The sequence below is a fragment of the Oncorhynchus kisutch genome, linkage group LG20 (assembly GCF_002021735.2).
Source record: "Oncorhynchus kisutch isolate 150728-3 linkage group LG20, Okis_V2, whole genome shotgun sequence".
NCBI lineage: Eukaryota > Metazoa > Chordata > Actinopteri > Salmoniformes > Salmonidae > Oncorhynchus > Oncorhynchus kisutch.
In genome coordinates this window covers 41,862,952-41,888,951 of record NC_034193.2, presented here as the reverse complement: position 1 = coordinate 41,888,951, position 26,000 = coordinate 41,862,952, and the positions used below count along the sequence as shown (strand labels likewise).

The 26,000-nt window shown below is 43.9% G+C and overlaps 3 protein-coding genes across 5 annotated transcripts in view; 1 reads left to right on the top strand and 2 right to left on the bottom strand.

The window, feature by feature from the left end:
* Positions 1-4,257, bottom strand: part of ube2o (ubiquitin-conjugating enzyme E2O) — a 44,472-nt gene extending 40,215 nt beyond the window's left edge. The window contains exon 1 of one of the 2 annotated variants that reach the window (XM_031799058.1): positions 3,647-4,257. In XM_031799058.1, the coding sequence (XP_031654918.1) occupies positions 3,647-4,042 (396 nt within the window). In that variant the 5' untranslated portion in view covers positions 4,043-4,257. The remainder of the gene's footprint in view (positions 1-3,646) is intronic. The other variant, XM_031799059.1, reaches the window with a different exon arrangement.
* Positions 4,258-6,641: 2,384 nt separating this feature from the next.
* LOC109865984 (serotonin N-acetyltransferase-like) lies at positions 6,642-11,361 on the top strand. Its single transcript, XM_020454506.2, has 3 exons — positions 6,642-6,947; positions 8,073-8,227; positions 8,590-11,361. The coding sequence occupies exons 1-3, from the start codon at positions 6,782-6,784 to the stop codon at positions 8,893-8,895; spliced, it is 627 nt and encodes a 208-aa protein (XP_020310095.1). The 5' UTR covers positions 6,642-6,781; the 3' UTR covers positions 8,896-11,361.
* A 1,212-nt stretch (positions 11,362-12,573) lies between these two features.
* Positions 12,574-26,000, bottom strand: part of LOC109865274 (inactive rhomboid protein 2-like) — a 38,406-nt gene continuing 24,979 nt past the window's right edge. The window contains exons 8-18 of one of the 2 annotated variants that reach the window (XM_031799518.1): positions 24,755-24,855; positions 23,956-24,168; positions 23,647-23,758; positions 23,396-23,470; positions 21,652-21,813; positions 21,207-21,292; positions 20,989-21,052; positions 20,585-20,755; positions 20,366-20,466; positions 19,101-19,254; positions 12,574-14,797 (exon numbers count right to left, since the gene is read on the bottom strand). In XM_031799518.1, the coding sequence (XP_031655378.1) occupies positions 14,378-14,797; positions 19,101-19,254; positions 20,366-20,466; positions 20,585-20,755; positions 20,989-21,052; positions 21,207-21,292; positions 21,652-21,813; positions 23,396-23,470; positions 23,647-23,758; positions 23,956-24,168; positions 24,755-24,855 (1,659 nt within the window). In that variant the 3' untranslated portion in view covers positions 12,574-14,377. The remainder of the gene's footprint in view (positions 14,798-19,100; positions 19,255-20,365; positions 20,467-20,584; positions 20,756-20,988; positions 21,053-21,206; positions 21,293-21,651; positions 21,814-23,395; positions 23,471-23,646; positions 23,759-23,955; positions 24,169-24,754; positions 24,856-26,000) is intronic. The other variant, XM_031799519.1, reaches the window with a different exon arrangement.

Here is a 26,000-nt window from a genome sequence, read left to right as displayed (position 1 = left end):
TACCATACTCTCCTTTTGGAGATGTAATTAAGATTTCATCGGGAAAACGTGGCATAGCTTATTACAGTGCAGATAAAAATAGTGTCAGTCTGCCATTGTTGAGGCAGCGGCGTGCATCTATATAAGTTTCCACAGGGAAACTTGATGAAGAGTAATAAGTTTACATCTGAAGAAGAAGAAAACTACAGAGGTGACAGTGGGAAATGCAAGCTTTGCACCCCACGGGGAAAGCTTATTTTTCTATTACGCTTTCTCCGAGTACGTTTGTGACGAATTGAATACGAGAGGGAATTAGTTCAACTTTACCTCACGGACGCATGCGTCACGTTGAGACAACAAGTCACAAGACCTGAGCCGTAGGCCTATCTACTTGCATGTCGAGACTACGTTGTTCGCCTTCTCTGTCTTGAAGTAAATATCTGTCATACGAATCCTGAATGAACTCCTCATTGGTAAAAACCTTTCAGGAATAACAACTGCAGGAGCAGTGAGGGAGACAAAGAGGCTGGTGAATCAGGTAGTCAGGCTTCCCTAATAGGAAAGCCTTGTAAAGTCAATGGCAGAAAGTAGCTACAAAAGGGGTGGAAACCAGTGACGCCTTACAACACGTCAAACCAATCCCTTGCTTGGGCGGAGCTGAAAAAGGTGCCCACTAAATTAGTTTGTGCTGTAGGAGCAACAGTGGTCGGGAATAGGGGATTAAAATCCCATCAAAATATATTGATGTGTGCCGTGTCTGTGAGTACTTTCAATTTCAATAAATCGGAGACCGTCGGCAACACCTGATACACTAAACTTTTACCATAGCCTGTAAGTAGACACTTCATAGCATATTTTTTATGTATTGATCTAGCAGAGGAATGGTAGTGCCTTCAACGACTCGATTTTATGTATAGAGCACATCTCTGGCAAAACAGAATTCTGTTCGTCCTCTAGGTTCTTATTTTTCCTGCAATGTTACAAACTGGCATACACAACAACTCTGCGAAATGTGTCCTACCCGGTCGGAAAACAGTGCTTCCACGAGCACGTGGGGAGAGGTTCATGAAATGTAAAATCCACTAAAACATTTGCACACCATTCTAGCCAATTCTTCAGACCTCCAAAAGGTTGGTGTGACATGATTTGGATGCATGGCTATGCAAAACTAGGGTTAAGGTACTGACTTTTCGTACCCCAGTGTCCCCGGAAGTGTGTGAAAATGGGTATAAAGCAGAGGAAGGTAAGAAATAAAAGCAGTCAGGACAGACTTCCTTGGAAATATGCCATTTTTGCATACCGCAGGAAGTGGCCTGGTCATGAATTATAGATGTGAATCTGAGTTGCTCAAGAGAATATGTGACTGAAGAAACACTGTCTGAGCAGTAGGTAGACAGAGGATGCACACTGACAACAGTGATGGGGGGAAACAAAATCAATACAGTTCCATATATCGGGATATTATTTGACAATAGATCATATTGTATTGACTATATACTTTTTGCACTAGTTCGGTGCATCTGCATCAAAACTCCAGTCATTTCCCATCTCCTTTTTAAATAGGTAGCATAGGTTTTCAGCACTTTTATTTCCATGACTGATCAAAACTAGTTCTCATGGTACTCTTGTCCCTCTGCAGTGGACATATACTGAGCAATATGTTTGGAACAATGAATCACAACACATATAGAACCATGAGAATCGCAATACATATATCGGCACCCAAGTATCGCGATATCGTATCGTGAGGTCACTGGCAATTCCCAGCCCTAACGGACAGCCAAACAGACGCACACACACAGGGAGGAAGAATACACACACAGATCAGGCTGGACAAACACACACACGGAGGGCAATGTTTAAGGCCTAAAACGAGACTGGCATTCAAAGTCACACAGAGCCGAGTCACCCTTGTGTGTGTAGGTAAACATCCCTGACCCATTGTTATCCCCACAGATACATGACTAGACCTTTGTCCTGACTTCCAGACCTTGAATCCATTGCTAGAACTTTACACATTTACTCCAGAGGACAAAGCAGCACTGTACACCGTGAGTATCTTCTAGGCCCAACCCCATCCCAGCTCCCTCAGTGTGACCCTTTTCCATAAGGCCCTGGAATGAGCTCCCTGTTACTGCAGTACTGAATCCCATTATGTCAATAGCTCTCTTTTCCGTTTGTAATGATACTGGCTCGACAAAGCTTTTATGCATGGGCTTTGAGCACTTGGATACTCTGCTTTGGGCAACCTTTCTTTTGAATTAATATTGTGAATAGATTGGACCCTATTTAACTTGATTTTTTTGTGATGGCATAGGTTATCTTTCCCTATGTAATATAGTGATAGCCTCAACCTGCTTCCGACTAAGTTTACTTAGTTTACTTATTTCACTACTGTGAAATGCATTCATAGGCAAGGTTAAATACCATTTACAGCTTTGTATCGATGTATTATTGTTAATAATAAATGAAACGTCAGCAAAAACCTATCCACTTTAAAATGTCAGTCATGCAGGATGTTATCCACTTTAAAACTGCCTTTGGCCAATGGAAAACTAACATTACACCAGCAGTATCATTGATTAAACTGACTCCTCGTGTAGTGGAGGGTTTAGCATAGAATCAAATATTTGTATAACTAACCAAAAGATGGAAACAACAGGCTGTGGTCCTATGGGAGCAAATTAATAATAGTGGGCAGAACAAGCAAGGAGGTGGGCAGAACCCATATTGACGCATTCTAGCATGTATTTGCATTTTAGAGAAGGCCTACGCGTGTGCAATAACTCAATTCGCCCTCCTAAACAACCGCTTCTTATGGGGACAGAAAACTGCATTGAGATCAAATATGCTTCATCAATGACAAAATTAGCAGAAAGTCGGCCAGAATCCATCTCCCACTGCCGGCAATTGGGCTTCCGCTCATCACATTTGGTGGTGAGTGGATACGTCAACCAGATGCTTCAGGTTTATAGATCCGGTGAAACGTCTGGGTCACTGTTCTATCAGTGATATCATTTTAGCAATCTCATATGACGATGGGTCATGGCTAGCTTGAGCTGTCAGTGTCAGATACAGCATCAGCCAGAGACCACCTTACATGATTCAGTTAAAGTCCTTTATCTCATTGTTTAAGCAGCAGTTTTACCAAGTGTTCCCTCTCCTACAAAAGTTGTCAATGATTCATTTACTGAAAACCTGAGACGCAAACTAGCTAGTTAATTGATCAGCAACGTGCGTTTCATTAGCTAGCAAGGTAGCCTAGCCAACCTGCCAGTTAGCTAAACTGGTTCGTGGAGAATGTTGTTTATACCTAAATAAATGACTAGCACACTAGCTAGTCGTTTAACCAGTAAACAATAATAAAAAAGTTAGCTAGCCAAACATGCTACGTCACACCCAGTTGAACAGCACATTTCAAGACATGTGGGCAATATGCTGAAGCTAGGTATAGTAATTGCAACAAACAAGTACACAAGCGCGCCTAAAACGTTCGCAATGCTGGTTATAGCGTGCTGAACCGGTGGGGTGTACCGTTACTAATTAATTGAACCAGCTGTCAATAACGGGAAAGCACACCTTGTGCTGGGAGCTAGCTCACTAAATGTTACCTCCAACGTTGAAAACATAGTGTGTGGCTAGTTAGCTAACGTTAGCAGACAATTACCTTTGTTTCCCGTATGTCTTGTTTCCCTCCTTCTGGGTACCACTGCACCCGGACAAAACCCCTTCCCAGAGGTGCCAGGCTGTCCACAACACTGCTATCGGTGTCCGAGTTACAGGGGATACAGCCACCACCACCACCTCTACCCCCGCCTCTACCTCCGCCATCTTCGAGGTCCGAATCTGAATCAAACTCCTCCTCGCCTTGTATCATTCTGACTAGGCCGAACCGGACCAAGTCGCGATACCGACCTGACACCAAATCGTGGGAGAAAAGAAGCCGCTGGGAGCCGCCTGCAGAAGGAGAGAGCGCCATGGATGGAGGCTCCGAGCCCGGGCTTACAGCCGGAGAAAGAGCTGCGTCTGTTGCTATTGCGTCCGATGCCACCGGTTCCGCCATCGCTGCAGTTGTCAGGGAATAATGCGAGAAAGGGGGAGAGATGGTGGAGAAGAAAAAAAGAGAAACCTGTAACCAGGGAAGTGCACGTGTTTACGTCGGTAGGGCGCGCGCTGCGTAAATGCACTCGGAGAAGAGTCGAGGGTCTGTCAGATTGACAAAGGTGTTTTTTTCCACCGGCCTTGACTCTGAATAAATGAGTCTGAGACAGCAGACAGTTATATCACACCGTTATTATAGCACATCTTTCTTGATATTCTAGTCACACGGGCAGGTGTTGCTTCCTCCACGATGACACAAATGAATGATGTAATGTGGCCAATTTCGTAGGATTGGCCACAGCCTAACAATAAAGTTAATTAAATATCACAGCCATGATCATGTTTTTATTTATTTATTTAATTTCTTACAGAAATGCAAACATAATGAAAGAGAAGACGTCCATTTCATCAACAAGTCTGTAGCCCGGGCTCGAATTGGTGTTCTGTGCCATTTTTCGCCACTTGGTGTCCGTGTCGAGTGCTGAAATTGGCTTATTATTGCAGACACAGCCATGGTTTCACAGGATTGTGGCATGAAATAACATATTTTATGCATACCGTGCCTGACACGGTAGTTGTGTTATGTAGGCTAACTTGATGGGACATATGTCTTATTTGTCAAGCGCAAAGATGCGCGTATAAATCTATAAATATGTATATAATGCCAGAAGCATATTCTATTTTTTGATAAAGGGATTCCAACAAATATAGACGCTAACTCTGTTCTCTACCTGCATTTATCAGGTAGCCAAAAAAACAACAAAACGAATTTCGTATTGGTCAGCAACGTATTGCCAGCAGGGGAAAAACGATACATTAAAACTGAAATAATGATCAACAAACTCTTACATGGGGAAAAAAACATGAACCACAATCTAGAGACAATTAATGTACAATGGAAAAGTTTCCCTTATTTGATTGAGTTACATTTGAAAAATAGATGAGGGCAACCTATAAGATTCATAATACTATCACCAGTAGGCCTATTCTATGCGGAAAATTCTGATCGAGTGATATTGATATCAACATTTAAATAAAATAGGCATTTTACAATTACACACAGCCTATATTCCACTTATATTTTAAATTATACCCTGAACAAAAATATAAACGTAACATGTAAAGTGTTGGTCCCATGTTTCATGAGCTGAAATATAAGGTCCCAGACATTTTCCATACGCACAAAAAGCTTATTTCTCTCAAATGTTGTGCACACATTTGTTCACATCCCTGTAAGTGAGCATTTATCCTTTGCCAAGATAATCCATCCATCTGACAGTTGTGGCATATCAAGAAGCATGATCATTACACAACGATATGCTGGGGACAATAAAAGGCCACTCTAAAATGTGCAGTTTTGTCACACAACACAATGCCACAGATGTCTCAAGTTTTGAAGGAGCGTGCAATTGGCATTCTGACTGTAGGAATGTCCACCAGATAATTGATCATTTAATGTTAGTTTCTCTACCATAAGCCACCTCCAGCTTCATTTTAGAGAATATGACAGTATGTCCAACCGGCCTCACAATCACAGACCATGTGTATAGCGTTGTGTAAGCGAGCGGTTTGCTAATGTCAATGTTGTGAACAAAGTGAGCCATGGTGGTGGTGGGGTTATGGTATCGGCAGGCATAAGCTACAAACAACAAACACAATTGCATTTTATTGATGGCAATTTGAATGCACAGAGATACCGTGACGAGATCCTCATGCCATTCATCTGCCGCCATCAACTCGTGTTTCAGCATGATAATGCACGGTCACATGTCGCACGAATCTGTACTCAATTCCTGGAACCTGAAAATGTCCCAGTTCTTCCATAGCCTATGTACTCACCAGACATGTCACCCATTGAGCATGTTTGGGATGCTCTGGATTGGCATGTACGACAGCGTATTCCAGTTCCTGCCAATATCCAGCAATTTCGCACAGCCATTAAAGAGGATTGGGACTACATTCCATAGGCCACAATCAACAGCCTGAACAACTCTATGAGAAAGACTGCATGCACGCTGCATGAGGCACATGGTGGTCACACCAGATACTGACTGGTATTCTGATCCCTACCTTAAAAAAAAAAGAAGATCTGTGACCAACAGATGCATATCTGTATTCCCAGTCATGTGAAATCCATAGATTAGGACATAAAGAGTTTATTTCAATTTACTGATTTCCTTATACAAACTGTAACTCAGTAAAATCATTGAAATGGCGGCATGCATGTTCATATTTCTGTTCAGTATAGAAGGCCAAAACTGTACCCATCAAACACTGAATTTTTAGACCTATATGTAAATTGTAATTTATAGGTATAAATTAAATAACTGAAAATATGTGATACCTAGGCATAGCCAAAAGCCGATCCATTAGTTGCATGTTTACAAGAGGCTAATTCCAAACACAAGTGACGAATATCCCCAATAAATCCGGGTCAATATGTTTATTGTTGAGAGGTATTCTCTCAGAATTTGGTCATCCAGCTTGTAGGCTTATGACTAATAGCGCTTACTGCCAAAGGTAAAAATACACACGGCTCACCACATTAACCTCAGACTTTACACACCACCCTTCTTCACTTGGATCACTTGAGTGGAGCAGATATCGAAGAGACAGGCAGCCATTCAATATCAAGTGTAAATTATATTGAAATATCAACATTTCTATTTGATTTAAGAGCTTGGAACTTCGATCAGAAACCATGTCGACAGTCAGTGCCCTGCCTTTCCTGAAATCTAGTCTCCTAATGCGCCCTCCCATGGGTTCCATCACCCCCAGGCGCGGGCGTCGCCACACACTCCCGGCCAGCGAGTTCCGTTGCCTCAGCCCGGAGGACGCAATCAGCGTGTTTGAGATCGAAAGAGAGGGTAACAACTTTTAACTTACTAAAATGTAGAACTTGTTTTTACCCCAATACTGGTCGTTTTTCTTTACAACTTTGTACCTAGACATAAAAAGGTATATTGATGTTTTGTGGGAAAAAAATGCTTTGTCATTAATTGGACTTGTCAAATATAGAATACTTAATGATGAGGTGCTTTACGTTTAAAGTTTACTTTTACATTTTTTTTATAGACTATGCTAATATATATTTTGGAAATAAATCTTTGGATACCAACCAAATTCATGACAAACAAACAGTCAGTCAGTCATGATGGGATTCATGTCACCAAGCAAGTAAACTCAGCAAAAAAAGAAACGTCCTCTCACTGTCAATTGCATTTCTTTTCAGCAAACTTAAATTGTGTAAATATTTGTATGAACATAACAAGATTCAACAACTGAGACATAAACTGAACAAGTTCCACAGACATGTGACTAACAGAAATTTAATAATGTGTCCCTGAACAAAGGGGGGGTCAAATTCAAAAGTAACAGTCAGTATCTGGTGTGGCCACCAGCTGCATTAAGTACTTCAGTGCATCTCCTCCTCATGGACTGCACCAGATTTGCCACTTCTTGCTGTGAGATGTTACCCTACTCTTCCACCAAGGCACCTGCAAGTTCCCAGACATTTCTGGGGGGAATGGCCCTAGTCCTCACCCTCCGACCCAACAGGTCCCAGACGTGCTCAATGGGATTGAGATCCGGGCTCTTCGCTGGACATGGCAGAACACTGACATTCCTGTCTTGCAGGAAATCACACACAGAACGAGCAGTATGGCTGTTAGCATTGTCATGCTGACTGGTCATGTCAGGATGATCCTGCAGGAAGGGTACCACATGAGGGAGGAGGATGTCTTCCCTGTAACACACAGCGTTGAGATTGCCTGCAATGACAACAAGCTCAGTCCGATGATGCTCTGACAGCACCAGACCATGATGGACCCTCCACTTTGGATTTTTACGAATTATCTTTGAAAGACCAGGTCCTGAAAAAGGGACGTTTCTTTTTATGCTGAGTTTAGTTGGAAGTAAGCAAACTGAGATTAGACCGAACAACTACGTGTGTACTTGATCATGGACTTGAGTTGTCTGTCTGACCTCCTCAGCCTTCATCTCTGTGTCTGGAGAGTGTCCGCTCCACTTGGATGAGGTGTGTCACTTCCTGACGCTGTGCCCTGAGCTGTCTCTGGGCTGGTTTGAGGAGGGACGCCTCGTTGCCTTCATCATAGGATCACTGTGGGACCAGGAGAAACTAGCCATGGTGAGCCCCAAGTCAAAATGTGTTGAATAAGTGGGACATTGTCTTTATTATAATGAATGACTTTTGGTAGCCTACCCAATGAATCAAAAGACAAGCTTTGAGGATGTACTTCAATGTGGTATTTTATCAATAGATACGTACAATTATTTTTTCAAGGTTTTTATATAAAACATCTAAAAATCAGAGAATGCAACCAACCTTACATTCACACAACCAAGCTTACATCCATACAAACCTGTCAATTCAGGGTTCAATAGAGTTGATCATGAAAATATCTCCATAGCCATGATAAATGGTTAGTCGGGTGATCTCACATTGCACTCATGCACTCAAAACTCAGCCTTCCCTCCCTCCTTTTTCAGGACGCTCTGACCCTCCACAAGCCCCATGGCTCCACGGTCCACCTCCATGTGCTTGCTGTCCACCGCACCTTCCGGCAGCAAGGCAAGGGCTCCATCCTGATGTGGCGCTACCTGCAGTACCTGCGCTGCCTGCCCTATGTGCGCTGCGCCGTGCTCATGTGCGAAGACTTCCTGGTCCCTTTCTACCAGAAGTCAGGATTTAAAGTGCAGGGCCCCAGCGACATCACCGTGGGGCCCCTGACCTTCATTGAGATGATGTACCCTGTCCGGGGCCACGCGTACATGCGCCGCAACAGTGGTGTTTGAGGGGATACGAACCAAGATGGATGCCTCCTTCAATGGGGGGTGTTTGACCAACCTTCCGTGGCTGGAAGACGGCTACAATGGCAAGAAAAAGTATGTGAACCCTTTGGAATTACCTGGACTTCTGCATAAATTGGTCATCAAATTTGATCTGATCTTCATCTAAGTCACAACAATAGACAAACAGTCTGCTTAAACTAATAACACACAAACAACTATACATTTTCATGTCTTTATTGAACCGTGTGAACATTTGCAGTGCAGTGTGGGAAAAGTATGTGAACCCATGGATTTAATAACTGGTTGACCCTCCTTTGGCAGCAGTAACCTCAACCAAACGTTTTCTGTAGTTGCGGATCAGACCTGCACAACGGTCAGGAGGAATGTTGGACCAGTCCTCTTTATAAAACTGCTTCAGTTCAGCAATATTCTTGGGATGTCTGGTGTGAACCGTTCTCGAGATCCTGCCACAGCATCTCAATCGGGTTGAGGTCAGGACTCTGACTGGGCCACTCCAGAAGGCGTATTTTCTTCTGTTAAAGCCATTTTTGTTGTCGATTTACTTCTGTGTTTTGGGTTGTTGTCTTGTTGCATTACCCAACTTCTGTTGAGCTTCAATTGGCAGACAGATAGCCTTACATTGTCCTGCAAAATGTCTTGATAAACTAGGGAATTCATTTTTCCGTCGATGATAGCAAGCTGTCCAGGCCCTGAGGCAGCAAAGCAGCTTCAAACCATGATGCTTCCTTCACAATACTTTACAGTTGGGATGAGGTTTTGATGTTGGCGTGCTGTGCCTTTTTTCTCTCGACTCAGTGTTGTGTTCCTTCCAAACAACTGAACTTTAGTTTCATCTGTCCTCAGAACAGTTTGCCAGTAGCGCTGTGGAACATCCATATGCTCTTTTGCGAACTTCAGACATGCAGCAATATTCTTTTGGGACAGCAGTGGCTTCTTCTGTGATGTCTTCCCATCAACACCATTCTTGTTTAGTGTTTTACGTATAGTAGACTTGTCAAAAGAGATGTTAGCATGTCCCAGAGATTTCTTTAAGTCTTTAGCTCACACTCTAGGATTCTTCTTAACCTCATTGAGCATTCTGCGCTGTGCTCTTGCAGTCATCTTTGCAGGACGGCCACTCCTAGGGAGAGTAGCAACAGTGCTGAACTTTCTCCATTTATAGACAATTTGTCTTACCTTGGACTGATGAACATCAAGGCTTTTTTTTATACTTATGTAACCCTTTCCAGTTTTATGCAAGTCAACAATTCTTCATCTTGGGTCTTCTGAGATCTCTTTTGTTTGAGGCATGGTTCGCATCAGGCAATGCTTCTTGTGAATAGCAAACTCAAATATGGTGAGTGTTTTTTATAAGGCTATAAGCTCTAACATCTCTAATCCCGTCTGAATGGTTGTACTCCAGGTTAGCTGACTCCTGACTCCAATTAGCTTTTGGAGAATTCATTAACCTAGGGGTTCACGTACTTTTTTCCAACCTGTGAATGTTTAAATGATGTATTCAATATAGACAAGACAAATACAATAATTTGTGAGTTATTAGTTTAAGCAGACTGTGTTTGTCTGTTGTTGTGACTGAGATGAAGATCAGATCAAATTTTATGACCAATTTATGCAGAAATCCAGATAATTCAAAAGGGTTCACATACTTTTTCTTGCCACTGTATGTAAGTAGCTTGGTGAAACCTCATTCCCGGTCTATTGCACAAAGTTTCTGGGAACGAGATTACGCTTGCTGTGAGTTACATGTGAGATGCTAGTGCAGTGGCTCGAAGGTGTTTGTCTGTGCTCACTGTTTTGTGTTGTGGCAGGGTTTGTGTGTCCTATGTGGTGGGTGTTACAGAAGATAGTTGACCATTAAGAAACCAAGCATTTAAAAAAATAACCAGAGCGACTTACAGTTAATGCATTCATCTTAAGATAGCTAGGTAGGACAACCACATATCACAGTCGTAGTAAGTAAATTTCTCCTCAAAGTAGTCAAAGTCAAAGCTAGTCAAATGTGATTGTTTGTTCACGAAAGGCTTTTTTAAATCTCAAAGGCTGACATGATCTTTGGGGAAGATATGGAATTACTTGAGTAATTAAGTGATTATAAATGTATTACTTTATTCATTTTTAGAAAATGTCTTATTCAAGATGACCAAATAGAATCTGCTACCTGCAGAAAATGCTAGGTTCACATTAGAAAAGTACAGCAAGGAAAAGTGCAGCAAAGTACATATTTTTGTATAAAATGCTGGAATTTTTTTAACTCATTAAGTCTGAGATTTTAGCAAACAAACTGCATCTTGGTGGATGACTTGAGAATCTAATGAAAATGCAGATAGGCCTAGATTGAAGAAGGGTCAGCTAGCTTCTCTCTTCCTGTTAGCGTTTTGTGGCTGTGCTGCTTGTGTATCAATCCATGGCAAGCATTAAAACAGCATTAACTCAATGCCAAGCAACCAAGGAGGACACTTTAAATCTCATTCTTCCTGTCTGAATATGCAGCTTTATGGCACATCAACACCTGGGCGATTGCCTGGGACTTTAATTTGCTTTTCAAGATCACTAATGTTTTTGTTTATCCTTCTGTATTTATGCCTTTAAAATGCACTGGGCAGCTAAAAGAGCTGGGTGGTGACTTTTATAAACCATGGTATATACCATGGTAGTAGATTTAATGGTAGGATTACTCTTTTAGCCAGCACCTGTTTCTTTCTAGATTGTGAGAAAATGATTGAAATTAGATTACCGATATACAGTATATCAGGGAGGGATATAAGCAAACCAGGCTGTGTGTTTTGTCGGCAGACGCCAGTCTCCAAAGTAGACCAGTATTGCACTCCCCTCTCCCTGGGGCTATAGGGGTTAATCTGCTAACGTGTCCCATTAGCAAGCATTATTGTCGTTAACTTCTAGGGATTTACGAGAATCGTCTATTTGCTGCTGCCAAGCATTCTAAACAAAGCCAGGCCTACTGTATTCAGTAAGCAGCATTAGCTGTACAGGCCATGTCTGGAGGGTGTTAGTAGTAATGACACATTTAAGGGAATCCAATTGCCAATATAGTATGGAGTTGTGAACAATATACTTGTAGCTTGCACAGTATTTGAAAATAGACTTTATAGCATTTGAATGTTTGAAACACAGCATTCTTTTACCAATATCCCTCCCTGGGATTTTCCATTCCCCTTGATAAATGAGTCGTCTTTTTCCCTGTAGAAAATCACCACCTCTGCCTCCATCAATCTGGAATCAAGACATTACTGATTTTTATAACATTTTGAAAGTAAGAAAATAAACACATTTTCAAAAATTTCTGTTTCGCACTATTTCCCTTTCATTAGGAATGTAGAAATGCATGACACTGTAGGTTTTCTATGGTTAACGAATGGCAGATTTAGAGGACAAAGCAACTTGTTTTCAACTTCTCCGCTTGCAAAAACATGACCCACAGAGATTAAAGTTGTGGAGTAAATCTCTCTTGAAGAGGGTGAATCTACAACACTATTTCTATTCCTCGCTTTTCAAGCACCACCACACGACCCGGCTGAATGCGATTGTCAAGAGAAATAGTTCAGAAGCATAGATCCAAAGTAGTAGTTCCTTGAGCCATTTTCACAAAAGTCAGGAAAGGTTACCGGTAGTTGAATCTATGAGCTCAAGACACACACGAGGGAAAACATTATTACATTTATTTTTAAGAACATTGTGTGAATTTGTACATACACGTAAGGCTATTATCTTTTTTAAAAACTACAGCAATAAGATCACAATATCTCAGTAAAAGAGCAAATTCCAAATAAATAACTCATCAATTTGGTCCAAATGCATTTACAGACTTATGCATTTATGCTTGCCGATTTACAGACACTCAAATTCAAGGATTACACACATTTCAGAAGGCACTGTGAATTCCTATGAAGAGGACCAGACTGTGCTAAAGTGTTCAAAGAAAAAAGAAAAGCGGGACAGATTCCTTGCAAATTACAGGGTCACAACCATTTAAATGCTCAAAATGACAAGACAACGTAAAACAGTACTCAACGATCGTCCAACCAACACCTGGGAAGAATTGCACGTTATTGACATAGTTCGGCCATTAACGCCACCAGTTGACTGTTGGTGTGTAAAGTGACTTAACAAAGCATAGTAAATAATCCACATCACTGCAGTAATCCACCTCTCAGGATACGTCCTAAGCAGTGAAGAGTGGACAGCTGCCAGAGGAGAGGGTCATAATCTAAGAGACCAGGAGCAGGCCAGGTTGGCAGAAACTTGGTTGGCCATTTTGATATCTATAATGAAAAGAGTGACTAGCAGCCTTTCTTGAATCAATGGCCACTGATCAAGGCACACAGTACATGGATTCTCGTTCGCTTTTTAAATATATACACATAATACATTGATAAGTAATTTGCTTTGACAGCACTGAAGTGCTATAATTACTATATATATATATATATATGTAGAGATATAGTGCAAGCACATTGTAGTTTGAAGTGAAACAACATGGACTTTCTACCTTGCTCAATCAGATCACATACTGCCTTTCGGAAGGTCAGTCAGATCCTATAATCTTACAATATTTCGTTTAATTAACGTTTGAGTATCAAAGCTATAACACAATGTCCAGTGAAACAAGTCAACGTGTTTAATTAGTAGTGCACTTAAACTGAAAAGCCTTCCATAAGGCTAACAGCTTGTCTTTGGGGCAGTGACACAGTTCAATTGGAATTAGTTAGATGTATATTTATCAAGCACCTGTGGCTGTTGCCATAAATAAACTAGGCAGATTTGGAAGGCAGGATTTGGAAGGTCAGAGCAATCCTTCAGATGAAGAACAAGCATCATTTACAGATACAATAACACAATTTTATTGACACTGTCTGTACGGTATAATTCATTGTGAAAGGCAACTGCTATTGGATGGAATTCTTAACACTTAACTGGTCCCCCCCCAAAAAAGTGCCAAGGAAAATTCATGAAAAGCACACAAAACAAGGTTCAAGTTTAAACAATGCTCCAGCCAGTGACAAACTGTATGACTTGTATTCAATAGCATAGTGAAATGCTCCCATGAACAGCTAATTCAAAGTATCGGAACATAATGAAATGCTATATCACGTAGTGTTAAGATACATCCAGTGTTGTAGAAAATGAGTACAAAAATTAACAAATAAGAGGCCTCTGTAGTATTAACGTGACAGTTTATGAACTGACAGGGTAGGATATCCTCTGTCGTCTTCCAAGTCCACTTTAACACCACGCTCAGACCGAGTCGTTCTCTCCAGAGGAACTAGCATAGCTGTACAGTCTTGAAGGCAATGTGCGTAGATACCCTAGGTGCTTACGGGCATATGAACCAGGTGCGCTCTCCCTTTAAGTTCCGTTTCCCTTAAAAGTATTTTCCACTGCGCTTCCTGTCCAGGTTCTAAAGCCAGCTAGCATTAGCTGTTAGCGCTTTAGTGAGTGCTTTAGCCTAGTGCACCACATGGTCGATGTCGTACTTCTCACAGAACTTGCTGGTGAAGGGCAGGCAGGTGAGGTGCTCCAGCCAGTGCCAGTTGATGGGGTAGAAATAGAACCAGACGACCAGCGAGGAGAGCAGGCCCAAGTAGACCAGCAGCGATAGCAGGATGAGGACACGCTTTCGGTACTTGTCGAAGTCGCCGAACGTCACGTAGGGCAGGAAGGAGAAGGAGAGCAACAGGCCGCTGAGGAAGCCGAAGATGTGGGCGATGTTGTCGATCCAGGGCAGCAAGCCACACAGGAACAGGAAGAAGACGATGCCCACCAGCTTGAGGAAGGCCTTCCACGGCTTCTCCAGCATCTGCCAGCCCTGGATGAGCTCCACAAACAGGCAGGCAAGCAGCCCGAACTGGGAGCCAGCTGGGCCAACCTGGATGATAACCGGAGAAAGACAGAGAGAGAGAGGGAAAAGAGAGAGTCATACATCCACCTGCTCTGATCAAACAAAATGGAGGGCGGGGATGATGTTTCACTCAATGATGATGCTACCACTGGATGAATGAGTGACAAGAACAGCATGTGCATGAATGAATGTCACTGTTGACCATAGCATGGGACATATCAGCGGAAGATGCCGGGCTAAATGAATGCATCCTGCTCACTGGCATCTGTTGAAATTCATATCAAATACATTACAGTACATTGGCATGAAGGAAGTGGAGGTAGCATATGTACTCTTTGCTAACGGGCAGGCAGATGACCAAGGCGGAGTTGTTATAGTCCCTTATAGCAGAGGACAATAGGAATCGGGCAAAATGGGAAGCGAGTGCACCAGCTGAGTGCATTAAATGTTGACGTCTGTGTGTAATAGTGAATTTGTTCGGTAGTCTACTGATCCAAATGCATGCAGCTCAGGGGTCTGGAGAGGTTTAGCCCTGCAATTAACTTCCTCGCAGCAGGGTAATTATCTTTGGTATGATGTCCCCAAACAAATGTTGTGATCAGTATATAAATTACACCATCAGACATTTTAACCATCTTCACTTTCATATGTCTACAGTGACGTTGGATGTTCCATTTTTTTTTGAATGTGTCATTGTTGTAGTAGTATAACAAGAGTATTACATTGTGCCTCCGTTCTAAACCTTAGGATTTAAGGTACATTTCCGTTGTAACTACTTAATAGTTAGGTCTAGGTTGAAACCAACAGCAATGGTTCTTTGGTCAATGGTTCTACAGCAGGCATCTTGATTAGATTGACGTCAGGGCTGTGGTGGGCGTACCAGGGCAGATGGCTAATCTGAGATTCTAACCTCCCAGAAGGACGGGCGAGGAGGAGTGAGGTTTTTCACATGCCCTAGGCACGCGGCCTACACGTTCCAGACACGCTATACGGGTGCCTCTGAATCCAATCATTCCCAGCCAGCGCTCGACAGTCTAAACTTCATTGGCTATTGAATACTTCGTTTGACAGGCTGAGTTTCAGAACGTCTGTACTCTCTCTGACTTCTGAATTCCTGCTCTCACGAGTGACTCGGAAAGTCCTTTGAAGAAGAACTAGAGTGTTACTGTCGCGACGTCTAGTTGTTTCTTTAGAGGCTGAGCTTCAGAACGTCTCAACTTTTGACTTCTGAATTTCTGCATTGAAGAGTGACTCAAAAGTCCTTTGAAGAAGTACTTGCGACTGTTACTGTTGTATCATTAAGCATTTCTATAACTGCCACCAGAACTGAATAAACTACTATATTCTCATCCCATTCCTTTACTAGATTGTGTGTATTAGGTTTTGTTAGATATTAAGTTTTGCTGTGGAATTGTTAGATATTACCTGCACCGTCGGATCCAGGAGCATAAGCATTTTGCTACACTCGCAATAACATCTGCTAACCATGTGTACGTGACCAATAACATATGCTAACCATGTGTAGGTGACCAATAACATATGCTAACCATGTGTAGGTGACCAATAACATATGCTAACCATGTGTACGTGACCAATAAAATATGCTAACCATGTGTACGTGACCAATAACATATGCTAACCATGTGTACCTGACCACTTCGAAATTAGCCGTTTCGCTAGCTAGCTTTCTAGAAGGCTGCTCACTTGCACCAGGTGACTTCGTGTTCAGAGCGTGATCAGAGCGTTCCCCGAGAGTGACAGCGCGCACAGCTCCAGTGTGTGTGGGTGAATGGGAACAATGGAAAACTTTCGGGAAATGGAAAAGTTGTTGTGATCTAAAGCACTAAATACGAATTACTACAAGGTTATACATCTTTTTCTTGTTGTTATAGGATGAGTTTGCATACGGATAGGGATTAGTACAGTATGTAATACATTTAGGAACAGTATATACAAAGATAATTCATGGTGATAATACATAGTGAGATACGTGATGCATTTCAAAAGGCTTGTCATTGCATTTCATAGTGTCAATTTAAAAGAGGGATAATAAAGGATTCATTGAGCCATTGTAATGTATAAATGAGACAATACCGGTTTATTGAACAATTGTAACAGCTATGTAATTTGAGAGAATATATAGTGCATTTGTGAAACATATTTTGTACCTATGTCAATGCTGATGATTCTATGAGAAAAGTGACTTGAAGCCATAGCCACATTGAAGCCATAGCCACATCTCCATGTGACTTATTTATACATGTCTCCCTTTTAGGGGTATAACACAAACATTTAATTTCCAACATCGCAAAGACCTAAAACTAATCCTCATTTGTGATGTGTTCAACCACAGTGGATAGAGACTCGGCCACCGCTTCGGGGTCTTGTTTACTCCACCAATGGGATAATCCCCTTTTACTCAAACTGGGCCCTATAAGTGGATGAGATGAGGAGCCGTGCGTCGCCTCACGTCTCTGGAGCTATTCCTGTTGTGTGAAAGCCTGCGTCCTGCTGGTGCAGCAGCGATGACATTTCTGAGTGCTACCTCACAGTAACTTCACACTAGGACAGTGACAGGCGTACCTAGCGCCAAATCATGTCAAAGACGCACAGCTGCAGCCACACACCTGCAGATTTAGAGCTGGTAATCTGGAGAAATGAAGTAGCAAAAGAAGAAGAGATTCTTCCCGAAATAGGTACTGCTTGGGAGTACTAAACTCTGATCCATAATCTGTATGTAGGAAGCAGTGGAAGACCAGGCCATTTACTTTTTCAACAATTGAACAGACCAGGAATCTGGATTAGTGTAGCAGTGACCTTTGTTAACCCACACCATATCCTTCGGGAGAGTGCGTTTTACAGAGGCCAATTGGGAGTGGTTGGTTTGCGCCAATTAGGTCATCCACAGCAACTCTTCTCCCACTTGGCCATGCCAACGTCACAGACAATGCTTCCTGTCCACGATACTGAGCCATGTCCTCGAGCACAAAACTGTAGTGCATCCTCTTCTTTCCAGTCTTTTCCCTCTCTTCTTTCCATTTGCACTCTTCGTTTCTACCCACCTAACATACTGGGTCTACGAATGAATCCAATTGTAAATCAATGAAGTTTAGCATGGATGGGCTATTACAGTCTGGTCATACAGAAAGGAGTCTGAACACCAGAAGAAATAGAACAAGGGAAAAACATTTAAGTAACTTGTCCACACTTCCTATGCCAAATGAACAGCAATATGGTAAAGCTATAAGAGGGGATGACAAGGGAACAGGGTCTCCTGTCCAAAGATGCTCTGAGATCACTTCCTGTGCCCTTCACATTTACCCTACTGCTGACTCCGCAACCTGGACTGAACGTCCCTGCCGCTCTCGCTCTCTCCTTAACACACAGGCACAATTAAGCCGGCTGCCTCACCTCAAAGGGGGATTGGACTAATTTACCATTAGCAGATCACACACTGCAGAAAAAAAAGGGCTTGGTTGGATTAGATCATGTCCAGATAACACAACAAGCACCAGCGTGTCCTGGGTCAGGGAGAGGAACACAGAGAGTTGGACATTTCCTCTGCAAGTGAAGATAGGGCGACAATGGGAATGTCAGTGAATGACAAAACGTGTAAGAGTGTGTTTGTGTGCGTGACCACACTTGAGAGACTCTGGACATGGTCTGAGACAGAAAGAATGGGTTGACTGACTGGGTTAACACTCATTTGTGATTAAACATGAACATGAGACCCAGTTGTGTGTGTTGGACAAAAGGAATGCAAAATGTGTTGGATGCATGGAGCTTTACAGTTTACATGGAGTGAATTGATACTCCTTTTCACCACTAGGGGGACCCTGGCACACCACATCTGGCTACCGCAGCCAAGGCTCTTCTTCTCAGGCTGTCAGAACGTCTCGTCGACTGTGCCAACCCTAGCAAATTCAGCCAGTTCGCACAATTGCAATACGTTTTTTGTCAATGGAATTTCTACCAATGCTTTCAGCATACAAATGAATAGAGGATCTCCATGGCTTTCTCAAGCCACGTGTAATGGTGCTGTTCCAGCTTCCAGGTGATACGGAGACAGGGCAGAGGCAGTTAAGTCCTGATCGTTTACTCTCCAGACGGGGTCACGTCCAGTCCAGTAATCTCCCTATCCAAAGCTCGTCCAGTAACCGTGTTAAGCTCAGTGGCTGCCCGGGCCTAGCTGAGATGTTAACACTCTCTCTCGCAAGCTTTCCTATAAAACACCTGACCAGCTCAATGGAGATTAGCAGTGGCGGTTGTGTTAGCTGAGCAGGTGTGTGTACGTGCGCTCCTGTGTGTGTGTGTGTGTGTGTGTGTGTACCTCGGCTCTGTAGGGGAGGAAGAGGGCGCTGGCCAGGTTGCCGGTGATGCCAGAGAGGACGTAGATGATGGAGATGCGGACCCAGCCAGCCAGTTTCTCCAGGTCTCTCAGGATAGTCATCTGGAACACTATGGACACCAGGCAGTGGACTAGGCTTCATAGGGAAAGGGAAGAGGCCAGTCAGAGGACAACACATGGAAATAGGCTTATAGACGCACATACCGTAGGCTTATGCTATATTAACACACACACACGAACCCCAGCACGTGCTGTAATCTCCTCACTAAGTACCCATATCTGAATCATGTGGGGGGAATCCTCTCGACCCAGTATTTGCTGTTAAGGCCATACTTAGGGACTGTGGGATACAATGGGATATCCCTGAGTTCACACTGACCATGTAAACTGACAAGGAACAATCAGAGCCGTGTTTTAGGCTACAACTAGGGTTACACAAAGTATTAAAGGCCCAGTGCAGTCAAAAACATGATTTCCCTGTGTTTTATATATATTTCCACACTGAGGTTGGAATAAATACTGTGAAATTGTGAAAATGATAATGCCCTTTTTTTTAAATGTTAAAATTTTAACCTTTATTTAACCAGGCAAGTCAGTTAAGAACACATTCTTATTTTCAATGACGGCCTGGGAACAGTGGGTTAACTGCCTGTTCAGGGGCAGAACGACAGATTTGTACCTTGTCAGCACGGGGGTTTGAACTCGCAACCTTCCGGTTACTAGTCCAACACTCTAACCACTAGGCTACGAGCTGCTGTTTTGGTGGGATGGAGTTTTGCAGGCAGTAAATTTGTTAATTGTTAATAGAACAATAAGAAAGAGAGTTCCAAACCCCTCTGCCAATAAAAGCACATTTTAAGTTTCCCCCTCCCCAGACCACTACCAGATAGTCTTAGCTAAATTATTGCTTGAGAAATTGCTCTTTGCTAAGAAGCTATTTTTGACCATTTCATTATTCTTTTTTAAAAATCACAGTAAGTTAATGAATTGTTACCCCGGAAATGATTTGATATTGAGATAAAACGGCTGGATTTGACCTTTAACAGAGCATTACAGAGACTTTCCTGTTCAGGTCAATTGGTCAGCAAAAACCCATGACTCCACCTATGGTGTTTGGATTTGCACTAAGTACTGATGTGACTACAGTCAGATGACCCCGAGGTCGACAGACTCTTACTGTCAAGCACTTTAGGCTAAAAACAATATCATGTATAGAAAAGTACCATAGAAATACAGTGTATGATTACCCTGCGTGTAGGAACAAGGAGAGCCACAGCCTGTAGACCTGGTCGGGGACGTCAGGGTTGAGGAAGGGCAGGAGGCCACACACATCATCCAGACAGTGGATCTGTTAACGAAGAGCGACCACAGGATCAGATAGGGAGCTGGCTGTTATTAAACAAACCCTGTAAACAACGCCCACCACAGGACAGATGGACGGTACGGACAGACACACACCCACCTACCTGGGAGCAGAGGGTGGCCTCCTCGTGGAAGTAACCGTGCATGAAGGAGCAGTACTCTCTCGTAGTGATCTCACACCGGCCCTTAGTGCCTATGCAGCAGGGTCGTCCCTTGAGGTTACAGTCCATGTGTCTGTAGCCTGTCAGGTTCGTCTTGCGGGGGGAGGTGCAGATCTGGGATCAGATGGAGGGAGGGTGAAAAGAAGCTAGTGTTGGTTTCCACTGATCCAAGACCCTGAGGTTACTATGGTTCTGTAACCTCTCATCCACTGCTGTATTTTAATACCGGGGGGCCTACACTGTACAACGGGGTGCAACATTCTGTAGAAATGGAATGCATGACCATGTCTGTTCACGCAATACATGTTAGACGAAGCATAACAATGGATGATCCTCCTGTCACTCACCGGCCAATGTGTGATGTCATCGGGCCAGATGTGAGGCTCGGCGGAGGCGGGCTCTTCACAGGTCCTGTTCCCAGCATGCATCAGGAAATAAGATAGCAGGAAGACACTTTATGATACTCTCTTGAGTTAGTTTTACCTTGTCAGGTCAGGACGGTATGTGTGTGTGTGTGTGTGTGTCCACTGTAGTCGTTATAGTAGAACAGTATCAAAGACGGTACCTGGGGTCCTGGTGACACACAGAGCCTGACGACCTCAGAATGTCCACATCTTCATCCCTCCATTTCATGAAGGTGGCCAATGACTCCTACACACAGACCAGAATAAACACAGCCAGACACAAGTTGATCAAGTTTACAAGCATTCATCTCTAGGTGGCAGGAGAGAGTGTGTGTGAGTGTGACACAGGGAGGGAGGGAGGGAGGGAGGGAGGGGGGGAGGGAGGGAGGGAGGGAGGGAGGGAGGGAGGGAGGGAGGGAGGGAGGGAGGGAGGGAGGGAGGGAGGGAGGGAGGGAGGGAGAGAGAGAGAGAGAGAGAGAGCGAGGGAGGGAGCGTAAGTGGAAGTACAGTAGTGGTTTGTGTGTATGTGTGTGGGTCTACAGTATTTGTGTGGGCCTACAATAATACATATGCATGTGAGCCTACTGCGTACGTGTGTTTGCGTACCGAGCAGTCGTTGCTGAGGGTCTGGACACAGCCTGAGTTGTCGTTCTGTACACAGCAGCCTGACTCTCTCTCCTGGTCCTTGGCTTTCTGGATGAGACTGACTATCTGGCTGTCCTTGCGGATACACGGGGAGAACTTGGCTCCAAGGTGGATTAGGTCCTCCTGTGAGGGGGGATAGAATACAGGAATACACTGTTAATCTGGCAACCTGACACATAATTGACATAGCAACCAAAAATAGTTCACCTAACCTGGCAACCCCAGCACAGTTAATCTAACCTGGCAACCCCAGCACAGTTAATCTAACCTGGCAACCCCAGCACAGTTAACCTAACCTGGCAACCCCAGCACAGTTAACCTAACCTGGCAACCCCAGCACAGTTAACCTAACCTGGCAACCCCAGTCACAGTTAACCTAACCTGGCAACCCAGCACAGTTAACCTAACTAAGAACCAGGCCCCCCCAAAAAAAGAGTTAGGCTAGGCCAGTAAGCCTTTGTTTTAGCTGTTCGTTAGACCTCTTTCCTGTATTGTAAGTAGTCAAGAGATCCTATTTTGATAGTCAACCATACAAAAAGGTAGCACCTAGTGCATCACAGTACAGAACAGACAAAGATAGTTTTCCACCAAAACCACAGCTACAGTTATTTGAGCTATAGCCACCCACTAGTCGTGTGGGACCCTTTACACTCTTCATACTGTGGCCTATGTGGGATGATGTGGTGGAGCCATCGTCTTACTTGTTCAGAAAACACCCACTTTTTCACCTGACACTCTACATAGAACATAAACTGTAACTTGGGTTACTGACGGTCAGCCCACCACATTCTCTGTAATGAACATTCTGTATTACTGTCGAAGTGAATATGAACCTGACAAGTGTGAAGTTTCTCGAGGCAAAATGAAGTCAGTAAGTGTGAATGAGTCAGAAAGTCCCTTGGAACAGTCAGAAAGTACTTTAATACAGTCATAAGGCACACTAGTACAGTCAGAAAGTACTTTAATACAGTCAGAAAGTACTTTAATACAGTCAGAAGGCACACTAGTACAGTCAGTAGGCACACTAGTACAGTCAGTAGGCACACTAGTACAGTCAGTAGGCACACTAGTACAGTCAGAAGGCACACTAGTACAGTCAGAAGGCACACTAGTACAGTTAGAAGGCACACTAGTACAGTCAGAAGGCGCACTAGTACAGTCAGAAGGCGCACTAGTACAGTCAGAAGGCGCACTAGTACAGTCAGAAGGCGCACTAGTACAGTCAGAAGGCGCACTAGTACAGTCAGAAGGTGCACTAGTACAGTCAGAAGGCACACTAGTACAGTCAGAAGGGCACACTAGTAAGTACACTGCAGTAAGTGAGTAAATAACTAGTTAATAAGTACCCGTGAGTCAGTCCAGAACTTCTTTAGCGTGTCCTGTTGAAGCCTAAGTGCGTCTGCCACCGAGCACCTACCAACACCACAGCAGACGTAGGCCATCAGATTCAGATATGGGTAATTAGTGAGGAGATTACAGTGTGTGTGTGTGTGTGTGTGCGTGCGTGTTATTATAGCATAAGCCTACGGTATGTGTGTGTGTATGTGTGTGTGTGTGCGTGTGTGCGTGTGTGTGTGTGTGCGCGTGTTAATATAGCATAAGCCTACGGTATGTGCACCTATAAGCCTTTCCCTATGACCCTACATGTAAGACTGAAAAGACATTCAGTATGTATGACATGTGCGATAGAAGAGCAGTGACTCACAGAGCCGGGGCCGATCCAGAAGTTCTCCTGCTGGATGAACTTGACACTCTCATAGATGCCTTTGTTCTTCAACACCTGTGGAGGGAGAACAAGAAAACACAGTCAGGAGAGGCGCAATAGATCACTAAAAAGGTAGCCATTGTGGATCAAAAGAGTTATGCCAGAAGCCACCACAGAAACCACTGGATTACAGAAGCCATTTTGGATCCTATTAGGGGTTCCAGTTGCCTAGGCCCTATGGGACTCCTCACCAGTTCAGAGGTGGAGTGTTGGGCGAACCCCACAGGGGCAAAGCCATAGGTAGCACAGGCCAGGATGGTGATGACCACGTGGACAAAGGTGATCCAGTAGGTGAAGTACGGTCTGAGGGAGACGACACAGCAGGGCCGTTTTAGTTATTCGAATTGGATCACTTGAAAAATGTTCCACAACGATATCACCGCAGAGCGAAAATCACGTATGTGGTTCTCAAAGATGAATGAATGCCCACTAAATGTGAAGTACTAGGTGTGGATTGTGTGTGTGTATGAAAGTACACACGTATTCCCTTCCCTCCTAACCTGTGGCTGCTGAAGTCGTCCAGCTGTTTCTGCACCTGGCTGCTGATGCTGCGGCGGTAGTGACGGTTGAGCCACTTGCCCACCACGCCCATGCCGTACTGCCGCTTGGGCTTGTCAAAGGCAAAGTGCTTGACCTGGGAGGCGATACGACGCCCCCGCTGCTGCGACCCGGCCTTCTCAATATGCATGGTGGGGGTTTTAGACACGTCCCTACTGGGACACCCACACACAGAGACACAGGGAGAGAGACAGACACAGGGAGAGAGACAGACACAGGGAGAGAGACAGGGAGAAAGACAGGGAGAGAGACAAGACAGACACAGGGAGAGAGATAGACACAGGGAGAGAGACAGACACAGGGAGAGAGATAGACACAGGGAGAGAGACAGACACAGGGAGAGAGACAGGGAGAGAGACAAGACAGACACAGGGAGAGAGACAGACACAGGGAGAGAGACAAGACAGACACAGGGAGAGAGATTGACACAGGGAGAGAGACAAGACAGACACAGGGAGAGAGACAAGACAGACACAGGGAGAGAGATATACACAGGGAGAGAGACAGGGAGAGAGACAAGACAGACACAGGGAGAGAGCGAAACGCACACAGAGACACAGGGAGAGAGACAGACAGGGGGAGAGCGAGAGCGAGAGAGAGAGAGAAACAGAGACAGAAACATGAGGCGAAGGGAAAAGTTGAAAGAGTGGAGGAGAGAAAGACAAACTTAAAGTCAAATAGTTCAGAAGCCAACGAGACTTCATCAATCTACGTCCCATCCCTCTAATGAAGGCTACTTACAGGCTCTGGTAGGGCTCATGGTGGTCTCCGTAGGAAGCCGACATAGGGGGCGACTCGAACACATCATCAGCCATGGAGTACAACTCCTCATGGGCATCCATCTGAGAGAGAGGAGAGGAGAGGAGAGGAGAGGAGAGGAGAGGAGAGGAGAGGAGAGGAGAGGAGAGGAGAGGAGAGGAGAGGAGAGGAGAGGAGAGAGAGAGTTGACGTGGGGAGAATGTTATTGAGAGGCCCACAGAGATCTCTTTTCAACTGTCTTAACGTAGAAAATGCCATCCACCATTCTGCACTAACCATTCCGTCTGCTATCCTCCCCTGCACACCATCGTCCCCCTCCTACCAGTCCATGTAAAATCACTATACACTCCATCGCACACGTCTCACACCAACAGTACAGGATCTGGCTTTCTTAACCTACTATCCACATAGCCCTCACCAGCCCATACATCTCTCCAGACTATATCCCTCCATCGCTCTCACGCCAACGGTACATCCAACAAGCCGCTCCATTACTTTGAGGGATGGACTGTGATTAATCTGGTAGCACATACAGGCTGCTGGAGGAGAGAGGAGGGGACCCAGAATAGCCACTTGACATTGTGTTAATTATCTCATCTGTGTGATCTAGCACAGTGGCTAAACTGAGACTGACTGCTTTCGCCTGGAACACAGAGCACAGACAGAGACATATAGAAGAGATAGAGAGACATATAGAAGAGACAGACAGTCACATATAGAATAGTCAGAGAGACATATAGAAGAGACAAAGAGAGAGAGAGGGGAAAAGACGGAGACATATAGAAGAGACAGAGAGAGACATATTGAAGAGACAGACAGATACATATAGAAGAGACAGACAGATACATATAGAAGAGACAGACAGATAGATATAGAAGAGAGAGAGGTGAAAAGATGGAGACATAGAAGAGACAGAGAGAGACATATAGAAGAGACATATAGACGAGACAGAGAGAGACATATAGAAGAGTCATATAGAAGAGACAGACAGTCACATATAGAATAGTCAGAGAGACATATAGAAGAGACAAAGAGAGAGAGAGGGGAAAAGACGGAGACATATAGAAGAGACAGAGAGAGACATATTGAAGAGACATATAGAAGAGACAGACAGATACATATAGAAGAGACAGACAGATAGATATAGAAGAGAGAGAGAGGTGAAAAGATGGAGACATAGAAGAGACAGAGAGAGACATATAGAAGAGACATATAGACGAGACAGAGA